The sequence below is a fragment of the Centropristis striata genome, chromosome 5, assembly GCF_030273125.1.
Source record: "Centropristis striata isolate RG_2023a ecotype Rhode Island chromosome 5, C.striata_1.0, whole genome shotgun sequence".
Lineage (NCBI taxonomy): Eukaryota > Metazoa > Chordata > Actinopteri > Perciformes > Serranidae > Centropristis > Centropristis striata.
The window spans coordinates 32,802,940-32,817,943 of NC_081521.1; the positions used below are offsets into that span (position 1 = coordinate 32,802,940).

The 15,004-nt window shown below is 40.2% G+C and overlaps 1 protein-coding gene across 1 annotated transcript; it reads left to right on the forward strand.

The window, feature by feature from the left end:
* The first annotated feature begins 1,606 nt into the window (after positions 1 to 1,606).
* On the forward strand, positions 1,607 to 12,263 carry c1ql4a (complement component 1, q subcomponent-like 4). Its single transcript, XM_059333471.1, has 2 exons — positions 1,607 to 2,304; positions 10,506 to 12,263. Exons 1-2 carry the CDS (start codon positions 1,768 to 1,770, stop codon positions 10,683 to 10,685), a joined length of 717 nt encoding a protein of 238 aa, XP_059189454.1. The 5' UTR covers positions 1,607 to 1,767; the 3' UTR covers positions 10,686 to 12,263.
* The last annotated feature ends 2,741 nt before the right edge of the window (positions 12,264 to 15,004 follow it).

The following is a 15,004-nucleotide window of genomic DNA, read 5'->3' on the forward strand; positions in this document are numbered from 1 at the left end:
TTTACAGTGAAACATGTATTTGCTTTGATAATAATAATAATAATGATGACTTGACAGAAAAAAGAATGGAGAATTAGGGCTGGAATTGATGTAGCCATATGTTTGGAAGTGAGACACAAAGGGAGAATAAATAAAAATGCTGATGTGATGTAAAGGGGGAGAGAGAGAGAGAGACAGAGAGACAGAGAGACAGAGAGACAGAGAGAGAGAGAGAGAGAGAGAGAGAGAGAGATCTAACAGGTGTCGACTAGGACTGCCCATGGACCAAACGCTGCGATAAGCGATACAGTCACAGCCACTCTGGATAGGAGCGTCAGGTTGCTGCGCGTCCTCTCGTTTTGGATTTGCGCCAAAAAGTGTTCTAACAGGTAATTTTCTGGGCTCCATTTCCTCTGAAGTTCGCGGCATTTAAACTCCGGTTTCTCCCTGGAAAGAAAAGAGGGGGATTAAGCGCCGATTAAGAAACTCTTTTCATCACTTTACTGGCATCTCCTGCGCGCCCGTCGGCTCTCCGCCTCTCAAAGTCCTTCAGTCAATTTGGTGGGACGCGGACTAAACAGATGCGCAGAGAATTTTACGCTCCAAAAATAATATATTGTTTGGGGATCATAGAATTCAGATGGTGAGTTTTTCTTTGTCTTTTCTCCACAGTTTCTTTTATCTGTTTAACCACATGTTCATGTCGTATTGTAGTATATTCGCATTTTATATAATTTACATATATAAAAAAAACAATAAAAAATTATTATTTTGCTTATGTATAGAAAACATATGTTATCTTTATATCTAATTAATTGAAAAAAACTATGTGAATTATTGTATTTCTTTTATAGTTAAAATGATGTATACAACTAATAAGGGCACATCTAAATGTATTGAATGTCTTTTTGTTGTTCTTTCCAGATGCAGATATAGCCAGAGGAGGATTTAACAAAAGCGTGCCACCTTTTTAACAGTGGAAACAAGATAAAAGTGGGGGGGTCTTAAAATGATCAGGAGAGGATCTCTGATTAACTTTTGTCTCTCACAGTCATGGCATTAAGTGAGACATCCACATGAAGTGAGCTCCTGCGTTTGTAAAGGGGGGGCTTCAAAGAAGATTTTTCTTTGAAAAGGAAAAAAAACAGAACTGTAAATCATACTTCATCCAGCGACACAAACAATACCTCCACTCCCTCCTCAATGAGCTGAATCTGGCACCAGCCATCGTTTTAGCGTACTTTTAATAAGCTCCACTTCCACAACAGCCCTCTCAGTGCCAGTCATGGTTTCTGTCTAATGCTGAAAAATAAACTGAACCAGAGGACAACAGGGAGAAGTCAAAAAAAGGTGAACCAAACTCCATCAGATAAATTATGATTTTTGCAGTGTGTCACCACAAATCTGAGGCATCCAGATTTTTGTGTTTATTTCCTTAAACACTGTGGTGTGTGAATGTTTTCCTCTTTTTTTAACCACAGGTTTTTAAATATAATTTTCCTGATCCCTTGGACGTCTTTATCATTTCTCGAGGATCCTCTCATCCGCTTATTTCCCTCCTGGCTGTCTTCCATTTGACGTTCTGTCTCATATTTAGCCCGGCGATACCCTGTTTTTCTCCCACTTCTCTCCACATCCTTCTTCACCTTTTTATCCCGTACTGGTTCTCTGAGAGGCTTCATCCTGGCCGGCACTATTCCAGCCAAGGGGGAAGAGGACTTCCTGACGCTGGCCGCCTCCCGGCTCAGCCGCAGGAAACGCGTCATTGGAGCTGCTGTAGGTGTGGCCATGGTTCTTATACTGTTGGTGGCCATTCCCCTGCTGGTCCACACGACCAAAGGGGGCAACAGTGGAAATGCAGGGAGCCGTTATGAAATGCTTGGAAGCTGCAGGATGGTATGTGACCCCTATGCTACGTCTCAGCCGGGCCAGGAGCTGACAGCTGTGTCCCCACCCCCCCAGGATTACTCTGGGAAGAAGCTAAAGTCTGGGATTCGCGGGCCTCCTGGCCCTCAAGGAGCACGTGGGCCCCCTGGAGAGCCAGGCAAACCTGGCCCACAGGGGCCCCCAGGTCCGGGCCCTGGTGGCTATTCTCCATCACTCTACACTCCCAAAATCGCCTTTTACGCAGGGCTACGCAAGCAACACGAGGGGAGTGAAATACTGAAGTTTGATGACGTGGTGACCAATGTGGGTAACTACTACGAGCCCAGCACCGGCAAGTTCACCTGCCCTCTGCCTGGCATCTACTTCTTCACCTACCATGTTCTAATGAGAGGTGGTGATGGGACCAGCATGTGGGCAGATCTGAAGAAGAACGGACTGGTTAGTAAGAGTGTGTGTGTGGGTCTGCATGTATGTATTTGTATGTATGCACACACACGACCATGCAACTGATTTTTTCCCCACTGTTGACCATGCGGCACTACCATTGACTCTCATCCACCTCAGAAACATTGTGCTCTTCAGATTCAGAGCACATTCCACTTAGCAGGTGGCAACATGACAGCACAAAGAATGAAATAGCAATCTTTCTCCTCATTAAGGGGAATTCATGCTATACAGTCTAAAACCACAGCTACGGATATTTGCATCCTCACATGTGCTGTGGCTAAATGACAAGTGGCAGAACGCAGCCGCCGCCGCCACTGCCACCGCCAAAACCAACAGTCTAATTAGTAAATATCATACACAGAGCTTGATTATTGCCTAAACAGAAGTGCAAAAGAGCACAGGAGAAATGTCTGTCAGTACGTGGACCAGTCAGTTTACACCTCAGCTAAATAATTAATGAATGTAAAATTGACAGTCCACTCATCCACTCCCTCATTCCCCAGACACTAATTAAAGACAGAGGGGCTGATGGGGGGAAGAGGAGAGGCGAGGTGGGATAAATCACAGGGATTCCATCAGACGACTCCAAATTCAGGAAACATTCTTCAAGTTGCTTTTTACATTCATTCATTCATCAAGGACTTGAAATGCAAATACCCTGTGCTCAGACCTGTAGTGCACCAAGGAATGTTTAAACAAGTGCACACGGGCCAATGTAAGCTTGCACTGCACACGTTACTATCATACTGCACATATTGCTTATTGAAAACACCAGAAATACTATATATGCTGCTACTTAACCAAATCTGTAGGTCACTTTATGTAGTTTTCATCATTTGTCTTGATTTATATTTTTGCTTTATTTACTTTTATTCACTATAATTGATTTGCTTTAATTCTTTTTACTAATTTACCTGAACTTTTTTTCCTGTTTACTCTGCTTGTTTTGCACGTTGCACACTGCAGACGAGCTGCTGAACAGATTTTCATTGTTCTGAGCACAATGACAACAAAGGTCTATTCTATTCTACTGTAAATGGTTTAATTCCCCAATCGTAAATAAGATTGAATCAGAATGGTTCATTTAGTACAGATTTGGTGAAGCATAAATGTTTAAAATCCTTCCTACTTAATTATCATATCATAAATCGATTGTGTATGCCACAAAGGTGAATATGTATTTAAGGCCGCCTGCCTAATGTCCTATATTGTCATTCAGGTCATCTTAGCCTGCTAAATAATTTATACATCTTAGATTAGATCTCCTGAACACCAGCTATACTTCCCTCTCCTAACCCCTCCCCAGCTTGTTCATTGATTCTTCATTAATTATCTTTCCACTCAACTCAATCATTTAACCTCACTGAGGTCCATCCGACACCCGTCAGGTGGCCTCCTTAAACAGTTCTGTTAAATAGAGCACTCATCTAACAAGGATCTACCCAAACAGAGCAGCCAGTAGATAAAAACGGAGTGTATATGAAGTGTTGCAGGATGCCTGATCATGTTTGGAGTTATTGAAGCCCTGAGGCAGGCGGGTACACTCTGCCTGTCAGTCAGTGGCTTGGGTTTACTAAATGGGCCCCATGTCTGACAGGTTGCATTCCTGATTGTAGAATCTAACAGACTGTTTTACCATTGCCGTAGGTGCTGAGGTTTATTGGATACTTTGTCTGCCCACTGGGTTTGTTTTAAGATTGCCGTAGCCACAAATTTGCCACCTTCCCTTTCCGCTTGTGTTGTAACTTTTACATCTCACCAGATAAGGCCATTTGTAACCTTGGCTTTGTTAGGCAGCCGGTCCAACAGATTCACGACTCGGACAGGTTTGGCGAGAATGAATGAAACACAAGAGACTCAGCAGAGACGTGCCGACACGTTCACTCTGTTGGAGACAGTGAAAGTGGGAGAGCAAAACAAGACAAGTGAGTTGATGGGAAGATCAGGGGTGGAGCAGAGGAAGATAGATGACTTAATGGAGGTGTGGAGACAGTGGGCCGGTAGACGAGGCATCAGGGAGGCTGGTGGTGAAGGCCAGGATGAGATCAGGCACGATGACCAATGGACACCCACTCAACACGTCAAGGCTTGACAAGTGATCAAGGTTGGAAAGAAAAAGAGAAAATTGGTTTATGCACCAGTTGCACATGGGTAGTGTCTGAAAACAGAAAATTAATTAATTCTATTAGTGTATTTTCTCTGGGAATTGTTGATGCATAAAGATGTTTGAATGAGCATTGGCTGTTTGACTCATGTCATGTGACGGCATCAATGTGATGCCAGGATCTCAGGAGGATGTGCTGACTGTGGCAGGGCTTCCATGGGATTCCTATAGATCCGATACCTATTACCTTCTCCAAATCCCTGCTCCCTAAAGCCTACCTGCTCACACCTCAATCTAACTTTCACAAATCATTGCGGCATGACAGGGTTTCAGAGTCAGGGGATTTGTGATTGAAGGAGGTCACACTTCACTTGCCTCTGTGATTGTAATGCGACGGTAATTGACTTACAGCACAATTCCAAATGTATGATGTGGATGTTTGCTGTTACACGCCATTCACCCCCTGTTAAATTTTAAATGCACATTTAGGAAACTGAAGGCACACAATGCTAAATTTAATAACCCAAGGGAATGTTCACATTACCTGTGGTGGAATGTAACTAAGTACATTTACTATTGTACAGATTTAACCTGGACTTTTATTTTCATGCTTCTACTCCACTACATTTCAGAGGGAATACTGTATATATATATTTTTTACTTTCAACATTTATCCAACAACTTTAGTCATAAGTTACTTTTAAAATTAAAAATATTAAATTAATATTTAAATATTAAATATAAAGTTTTGTTATAATTCAAGCTGAAACAATATTCAAATCAGCTGATTGACACAAAATTAACTGGCAACACATTAAGTAAACAATAAAGTCAATTTCTTATTTATTTTGAATAATGTAGAGCTTTTTTCCCAATTTGCATTGAGCACTTTGACTTTTAATACATTTTGAGGTTTTTTACTTAAAACAGAGTAATTTTACAGTGTGGTATTAGTACATTAACCTAAGTAAAAAAAACTAAAAACATTAACATTTTTGCAGCTGATTGATACAAAATTAAATTGTTAATAAATGTCATCATCATTTTCAGCTGCCCATTATTTTACTTATTATTTTGAATAATGTTGAGGTTGTTCTTTTCTTTCGATTTTCAGCATTGAGCATTTTAAGGGATTTTACTTGAAGTATTTTTGAGTACCGAGTATTTTTTCAGTGTGGCATTAGTACTTTAACCTCAGTAAAGCATCTGAAAACGTCCTCCTCCACTGCACATTACATCCTCATGATACTTAATGATTGAATATTGATTCAGCTTTGCCCAATATAAATAGTTATGAATGCACCTCTCATTGGTGCCACTGCTATTATAAATGTGCTTAATCACTCTGTTCTTAAATCACTGTCAAGGACATATGAGTTGCATGCTGCTTAATATTCCAGCTTGGTAGCAAATGTTATTAAGACAGTCTATGCTAATGTTGGCATGCTTTATGCTGTGAAGGCTGGTAATACGTCACCTTCTCAACAGAACTTCTCCCTCTACCCTCATTAACTGGTGTGCGAGCTGTTCACCTACTCATTTACATTCCCATAGTGCACCACTGTATATCTATATTAAATATTCTTTATACAATGTAGACAAATAGATACTGCTGGGTCGGCTCCCATTTAATCTCTCCCTTGTTATTTCACCTGTCATAGACTTTTTTAATAGCTCAGTTAAAGGTCATGTTATTTCACACAGTAGTGTTAAAATGCCATCACTCGCTGTAATGACCGGTACCTGTATTAACTCCCCCAGTGCAGAGTCATAGGTATGCTACAGGTGAAATATAATTAGCCTCAGAGCGAAGGGCAAGGAAGTGTTAGATTCTTAGCAGAAATTGTTCTATAAGGACAAGTCAGATGTTGTCTTTTCAGTGCATAAGAGATCTAAATAAAATATCTAAATGTGCCTTGATCAAGCACATACATTAAATGAGTCACCCCCCTTTCATACTGTGCACACGTTTGACCGTTATAGTGCAGCAGACTGTAATACTGAATTGCAGGTAATAGCAATCTAAGGTATACGGTTCAATGCTGCAGTCGCTTGTCACCATGTAATCCCCGGGCTCCCAGCGGAGAGGGAAAACCTATTCAATAAATATTCTATTTCCACAACATCGCCCCCCACACCCTTCCCCAACCCTCCTGCCATGTGCTGGAGTCCCTTAGGTAAGTTTAACAGCTACTTTTCTATTGTCTCCGCTCTAAGAGGTCAGTATATCACAGTGAATGAATCCTGTCAGTTTTATTACCAGTGGAGCACAGACCCACAGATAAAAACAAGACTTCATATACCCCCACATCTCACCGGCCTCACAAAACAGCCGCGCTTGATCAGCCTGTTACTCTAGCCACCCCATACCCCCCCCCCCCCCAGCACCTTGTTTTTGTTTTTTTGCCCTCTCCCTTCTTTTTGTCTATCCGTGTCTGTCTTCAGCGCTGCAGCTCCACTTGTATAGAAAATGACACTGCAGCTGCTCCCCACACCACCGCTGCCACCGCCACATCACCCCTCCCTGCTCCCTTCTTCTCGTCTGTGGCCCCCTCTGCTCCCAGGCGTGTTTACTGGAGGCCCTATAATGAAAGGGCTAGGCGGAGACAGAGACAGCCACAGGCAAACCCTGGGGGCCCCTGCCTCACGGCTCACAACCCTTGCAGCTCTAGGATCAGCACAGTGTGCTGCCTGGTTCACAAGGATCAGCCCATGTCCTCCAGCCGTATCCATCTCCTCTGTCGGCTTCCTGTCCTAATCCCACCACGGCTCCCTCATGCCTCCCTGTCCGGCATCCTCATTAAAAGATGGCCCGCATTATTCCTTCACGCACAGGAGCATCAGCAGAATTCATGTATATTATATTTGGCAAAATCCACACTGACTGATGAATATTGTACAGTATTCAGTGGCACTTTCATGCATTAAGCCATGAGAATGTGAGAAGGCCTGAGCTGGGAGGGGGTGAAGATCTCCCTACATCTCCCTCCGTTACACTGTTTGGCCAAAATAATGAGCCGGATGACATATGCCTCGTGTCGATCGGAAGTCACAACAACATCCTCGCTGTCAGCTGCAGCCAAAGATGCAAATGTGATATTGGCTGTCACTACACATGTCAAGCCGAACAACAATATAACCTTTACAGATGACAATGGATTGGTGTCGTTATTTGAGAGATGGTCTTATGGGGGCCTAAGAAATTGCAGATTACGCTCAGTGTTTAATTAAACTAATTGGCCAATCTGGGTAACACAAGGGTATCCAGAACTTTTTTTTAAAATTGGAAAGCTCTGATGAGATAACTAAAATAATTACAAGTTTCTAAATGCTCAAGGTTGCCTGCTACCTATGGACTGATGAATTATTTTTTTCCTCTCTTATAAATGTGGATTTTCCTCTGAAGGACATGGACGGAACAATAGACATAAAAAGGATGTCAGATTACATAAGAATAATTTTATCCCTCCATCTGTAAAATATTTTATTTGTTATATTCATTCTATGAAGAACAGGACAATAAAACATACTTTATTTTTCTTCAGTCATTTAGTAGTAAATACATATCATTACTTGGAGACAAGAATATGCAATATATACACATTACAATGCTTTGATTATATATATTATAAGTGAATTACTTGCAATTTCAATGATATAAAAGTTCCTGGTAGTAAGTGCAGGCTTGTTTTTTTAACTTCTCCACATCCAGAGAAAATCTTTGTCGTATCTAGACACATTCTGAGACTACAGAACAGTTTGTATCTGGCTTAACGTTTCTAAAAAATTGTCTCACTGATGCAATGTTTCTTTCAATTCTATTTTTGTTTGACTTTTCCTACATAATATGGCTGCAGTGCACACATTAAAATGAGAGAAGCTGAATAGCTCTGCAGTGAGAAACATAGCTGTTTTAGGCTGCATCTGCCTAAAAGCACCCCTGTGGACTACAGAATCTGAAATAAAATGAAAAAAAAAAGACTTGTGGTAGTGTAACAATAGCTATGGTTTTACTGTGCGGTTGTTGAGCTCCGAAGCCTCAGGAGATCGACTTTCTCTGCTCCCTTAATCAATCTGGTTTAGACTGGACAGGGACATGCTTAACCACTGGTCACCAACACGCTGTATGCTGGATGCAACATCCATGACCTGCATTTAATTTAAGGAGATAGTGTGCAGGAAATTGAGCACAACTCCAGGGTTGATAGATTGTGAACAATATGGCTCAGATGAGGGCAAAAATAGATAGGTGCACAGGGAAAAGAGCATGTTTTTTTATAGTTACAGTAATTCAGGCTCTGTTGCTCAGTGATTGACTGTTTTCAAATTGATGCATGCTCGTTGGGGAGAAAGATGCCCCAGTGATGGGAATGACATGATGGTAGTTGAGTTGCAGATCATATTCTGTGGCTGTCACGGAGATGTGCGTGGCTTGTCTGGCTGCTGACACAGATTGAGTGCTCCCACCGTAGATGGACACTGAGGCAGACACAAGGCCACTGATGGCTGACATATGTCTGATGATTGGAGCTGCTTCACCAGAATTATTGATACATCCTACTTAGGATGTTGTTTTTTTTAGCAATGCATGTGTATGATTATCAGAATTAAGAATTTAAAACACAAAATGTAGTATTCTGTGAAAGTTTTTTTTAAATCTTCGGTATTCTGAATACAGTTACTGTCTTTTAAAATAGATTACTTAAAAGGATTTCTTTATGTTTCTGGTTTTGTTTTGTTTGTGTGATCGTCAGCAGGATTAATTACTGGCTCAATTTTCATGAAACTTGGTATAACGGTATAACATGGTCCGAGGGAGAACCATTTTACTTTTGGAGTGGATCTGAACCACAGAGTGGATACACAAATTATTTTTTGTTTTCATTAACATTGCAAGATAGAGCTTGGCCTTTGGTGGAGGTCTGCGCTCTCTGAGTGCCTTTCTAGTTTATATTTGTTTTACTCGCTCATAATTCATATAAGGCACACATTGCACCTGCAACAAAACAATGGCAGAGGAGATTAACAGCCAGTCATAAATGTGTTTTTGGCATAGAAACATGAGACCCAGGCAAATTAACTTTTAAGTATTCACAGTATTTAGAAGAAGTTACTTAATTTTTGTAATCTCATGAATAACGTTACAAAAGACATTTTAGTGCATGCATTAAGCCATCTGGGGTGGGAAATGTTTTGGAAGTTTTCCTTCCAATCCTGATGATTATACATTTTTAGTAATTTATCCATCCATCTTTTCATTCATACTATGCATAGGGAGGCCTCGTGCATCTTTTGCCCAGACATACACTATTTCATTTTTCTCCTCTGATATGGACATGCCAGTTTAAAAAACATTAAATAATGCAGTGATATATGTTTGGTATGCTGCTGTATAAGATGTTAGTACAATAGCAAAAATATACATTCTGTTTCCTCTACATTTGTAACTCAATCTAGGCATGTGTATTTAAATGTCCACAATGAGTAAACCCAATTAAATGTGTTAACAAACAAGTAAAGATCCACTGCTGCTGGGTCAATAAGACCCAACTCACACTCAGCATGCAAATGTGAAACTGTCTGGCTTCGGCATAGCCACTCAATATCATGCATATTGAGCTGGAGCAGGATCATAAGCAACAGGTCAATAGCTGGTGCAGATAGTGATGCTGCTCTCGGCTCTGCTAGTTTCCCCAAAGACAACCTGTTGTCCCCTGTGAGTCCACTTACCTCCACAACCCAATCAGATCTCCATCCGCGGTCCTTTGCCCTGAGCCCCAGCCACAGCTGATCAATAACAGGCATAGTGGTTGTGTCCGTAGTCGACCTTTAGGGTCACAGGTCACAGTCCCATCCATCTGTTTATCCGAATATGATGTCACGCTCACTAGTGTCTTATTTGAAGGTTGTTAATAATTGATCATGACCCAGCCTGAAAAAAAAACGTAATAAAGGAAACAGATATGGTGGTTTTAAATAGCTGCTGAGTTCCTGGAGCTGTTGAATAAGTGGGGGTGACATTTGCAAGTGTTTGCTCAGTTTCGTCCATGTACTAATTGTCAATGCGTATGTCCTCTGTGGGTGACAGGTGAGAGCCAGCGCCATCGCTCAGGACGCTGATCAGAATTACGACTACGCCTCAAACAGTGTGATCCTGCATTTGGACGTGGGTGATGAGGTGTGTGTGCAGCTGGACGGAGGCAAGGTCCACGGCGGGAACACAAACAAGTACAGCACCTTCTCCGGCTTCCTCATCTACCCAGACTGAATCTAATCCCTACTCACAGAGAATGGACAGCAACTCACAGACACATTCACACTTACACAGATATGTATGCAAATTAATGCACATACACAGACATGCAAATACACACACAAATGCAAGCACACACAAAGACATCCTTAAATAACAACAGACAACAGAAGTGTGGATCGGGTCATAATCAGAGATAAGTGGAATTAAGTCGAGTGATGTGATTTTGAGCCAATCATCATGAGAAACTGAGTTTACTGGCACTCTTTGTGCAAATATGAATATCAGAAGATGTACAGTATAAGTGCACATAACAATTGCACATTGTGGCTCTGAAATATCTAAAATACGTCAATGTGTTCCATATTATCCAACATTGTGAGAACTAGAATATACAAACACCATGAGTCTAATTGTTTTTTGATGCAATAATGGTGTTACAGTTTTTCTCAGTAGCTTTGGTACATTTCTTGAATCGTCCAATCCCAGCATTTGAAAAACAGTAATTGCATTTCTTGAAACAGTTTGGACAAATAGTACCACATATGATAACCTGCAAATGCTTGTAACTTGCCCTAATTTCAAAAGTAAATGTTTATGTCAATGAACATACCAGTGCTATCAGAATGACAAGTCACTGTGTCATTATTTACAAACAAGCTATTTAAAAAATCTTATGTGTCTCAATTTGGATTCTTTTGTTAGTATGCACAGTGCATAGTGCATAGTGTGTAAATTTCAACACGCATAATACTCGATAGACACGATACACAACCTGTCAAGAATAAATCACATTGTCACAATCATTTCATAGAAAGAGGTAAAAAAATATTTTATTCCAACTTTATGAGCAACTGTATATTAGATCTAAAAATATATGATTATTTTAGCAATCTATGTCGACTGGAAAGGACAAGTTGCTTGCTAAAAGTTAGCTTTCTGAATTATCCACATTCTACTAAAACACGATTTTCATAATGTCAAAATGCTTTAGCTTAACTTGCAGGAATGTAGTTAGCCTGAAACTGACTTTGGATATGATTTAGCGACACAATGCACTACATATGAAAGTTAACATTAAATATACTGAGTTTAAGGATCCTACAGTTTCCCCCATTGTAACTGCTGATGTTTCAAGTCTGTATACATCTGTATCATGGATTGTATAAATACTGTTGGTAGTGCATCTCACCAACAGAGCAGCTTTTGGACATTTTCTGTTTTTTGCTAGCAGACAGGTTCCTTCTTCCAATACAAAGTCAATGTAGAGAGATGGATTGTTTTCAGCTCCGATGGGGGCGGGGCTTAAATGTGCTCTGTACGGCTGTTAAGCACTTACCTGTAGATCAGTCGGTGATAATCAGCTGGCGGATATCAAAGTGGCATATCGGCGGAAATTAAATTAAGACGGTTAAAATAACCAATTAATGGCTTTAATCCGACTACAGTACAGTAGCTTCCTGTCCCGCCATTTTCACAGGTTTGAATCGGTTGATTTTTTTTTTTTTGCCGCCCCTTCCGCTACATGGCAAAGATGGCGACCGAGGATGGTGAGAAGTGTCCAGCGTTCATACTGTATTGATTTGACATATGATAGATAGATAGATAGATAGATAGATAGATAGATAGATAGATAGATAGATAGATGGATAGATACTTTATTTATCCTGAGGAAAATTCAGTTAAATGTTTATTATTAACATTAAACTGAATTTATGCTCATTCAGGTCTTGACCAAATCCAGTATTTCTAAGTACCCTAATCATATACTTAAAAAAACATGTTGAAGCTTGTGTTATAAAGTTTTAGGTTAACTTACTTTGGGTAACGTAGTGTAAGATGGGGCGATACCAACTGAGAGGAACAACACCGCAGTGTTAGGTAGCTTCGAGCTAGGTGGGCATCTTTGCCCATTTTTGGATACATTTCCAGAAGTTAGGAGGAGTCAGCCTTGCCAAGATTAATTTGTGCACTTCAGGAACCTACGGGTGACTTCCATTATTTATACAGTCTATGATGTGAACGCATTTCATGCACTATAAAAAGCAGGGGTAAGGCTGTGGCATATAGACAAACTTAAAATTTGGTGAATATTCACCTCCCAATCATAAGAGAAAAAAGTGACAAAAACATTTGCTTCCAGTTGCAGCCTCAACCAAGAAAAAGATGTGTCTGCTTGTAGTTGACCCCACTTGGCTGTCAACTGAACTACAATCCAGCAGCTGATATCCGTTTGTGTGCAGTGCCCCCATAGGCGATGCTCCTTGGACGCCATTCGCAAATGTGTGACCACAGTCTGAGTGTACAGACGTACACCAATTGAGACACAATCATGTTGTCAATATAACAGTGTGCACTTCTTCTGCAATTGAAGCAGTACAAAGTTATAGATTACTTTATGTGGGTGATTGATTGCAGGAGATTGGACAGGATTCCCATATACACCTTCATTGTTTGTACTGTAACTTATACCAAATGCAAAAGACAAGACTGTTTTACACTCACAATAGGTGGAAAAAAATACAGAATTAGAAATGTAAATTTAAAGGAATAACTAAGGCAGAACTGTACATGCAGCACTTGGAGAAAAGTACAGTGCAGTCTTTCTGTGAGCTATTTTAAAAAACTGGCTAGTAATTGGTTGATCTAACGCTTCTCACATTTGCCTTTATTAGTAAAAGTCAGGATTCACCTGAGAGTAATTAATCAATTCAGGACACATTTTTGAAAAAAATAGAAATGTATATAAAATACGCTTGACGGACCAACTGGTTCAATCATTTTGCATGCTCCGACTTATGCAATGAACGAATGCCTAAATATTTTTGGTAAAACTACTCCACAGAGAACCAGTACAATACATTTTGACTGAAGCAATTTATTATGCAGGAAACAGCAGATAATTGAACATAATCATTTGTAGGACTATGCCAAAGCATTATGCAATTTGTTCAAAAAAATAAGAAATTGCTTTTAATGTGAGCAAGTGATGAGATGATGTAGGGGTTGAACAAGCAAATTTGCAAATTTTGATTCTAATCTGAGAAATGTACCAAAGCGACTGAGAAATACCCAAATCAAGATGACTAGAATGAGGTAAATTACACACCTACTGTATTCCAATCTTATACATTTCTGCTGTTCATTCCAGTGACCTCTGGTTGATAGGCCTGCATATATTTTGCAACTCATTGCAAAAATATTTTTCCCTTAAGTGAATTTCACCAGATTAAGTGAAATCCCTGTTGTGATTCACCCTACACTGGCGCCATACTGATTAAAAATAAGGCCATCTGAATAAACACAGATGTTTGACCTTTTTTTTTGTTCCTGTTTCCATCATGACGCAGGGTGTCACATACTGTAGCGAGAAAAAGCAAAACATAACACAATGCAACGCATTTTATGGATGTGTGTGATGAAGTTTTAATTGCCAAGTGCATTACTGACGATATCGTGTGTCTGTGTGTGTGCGTGAGGGTGGGTCAGTATGTATGAGTGGATATATAGATACTGTAATATACCGAAGCAGTGGAAAGTAACAGCTGCATTGTTTTACTTACATTCAATGTTGTACAATACATTACAGGCACGTCACTGTAATTACACTGCCATACCTACTTTATTTTTGAGAGACCCTGTGTCATCATATGTACAAACTCAGTAATCCTGGGATGGGCTATCTGGTATGTTGAATAGGCTGAGTAGACAATTGCTATTAAAATATCTATACCTACCTTGTCTGTGTTCTTGCATGTTGTTTTGGCGTGGTGAAGGTCTGGGCTGAATAAAGGCATGTACGTTCAGCAGTCATGAACACACACAGATCGTTGTTCAGTTTTATTTGGAGTGACCTCTTGGACTGACTGGAGGATTGGATATGTGACATGGCTGTGCGGACTTACAGCTGAGATCGAAGTAACAGTGGCCGACCACAGCCACATGGATTTCCAATATGTCTTAAGACACTAAGACACAAACATTAATTCCGCTGATATCGATCTCCGCTTATAATACACCAAGGATCTACAAAATCCAACCGATGTATACATTTTGAATCCAACAATATAGTGATCAATTGTGCAAACAGCTAAATTGCTTCAGTGTTCAATGTGCCGTGAAATTGTTTTTCAGAATTTTGAACCAAGCTCATTATTTAGAGAGCACACCAGTAACAATGAGTAGATTTGGGGAATTTGTGAAATCTTCCCAAAATGCAAAAGGTAACATTTCTCCCAATCGTACTTGGAATTAAAGGAAGTCCACGTTTCGTGTTTCTCTCTCACACACTTAAACATTTATTCAGCCAATTTCTGAAACATACAGTGTATTTA

Coding starts and splice junctions, on each gene's coding strand:
- c1ql4a (XM_059333471.1), top strand. CDS start 1,768: ATGGTTCTTATACTGTTGGTGGCCATTCCCCTGCTGGTCCACACGACC. Junction 2,305..10,505: donor ATCTGAAGAAGAACGGACTG/GTTAGTAAGAGT, acceptor TGTGGGTGACAG/GTGAGAGCCAGCGCCATCGC.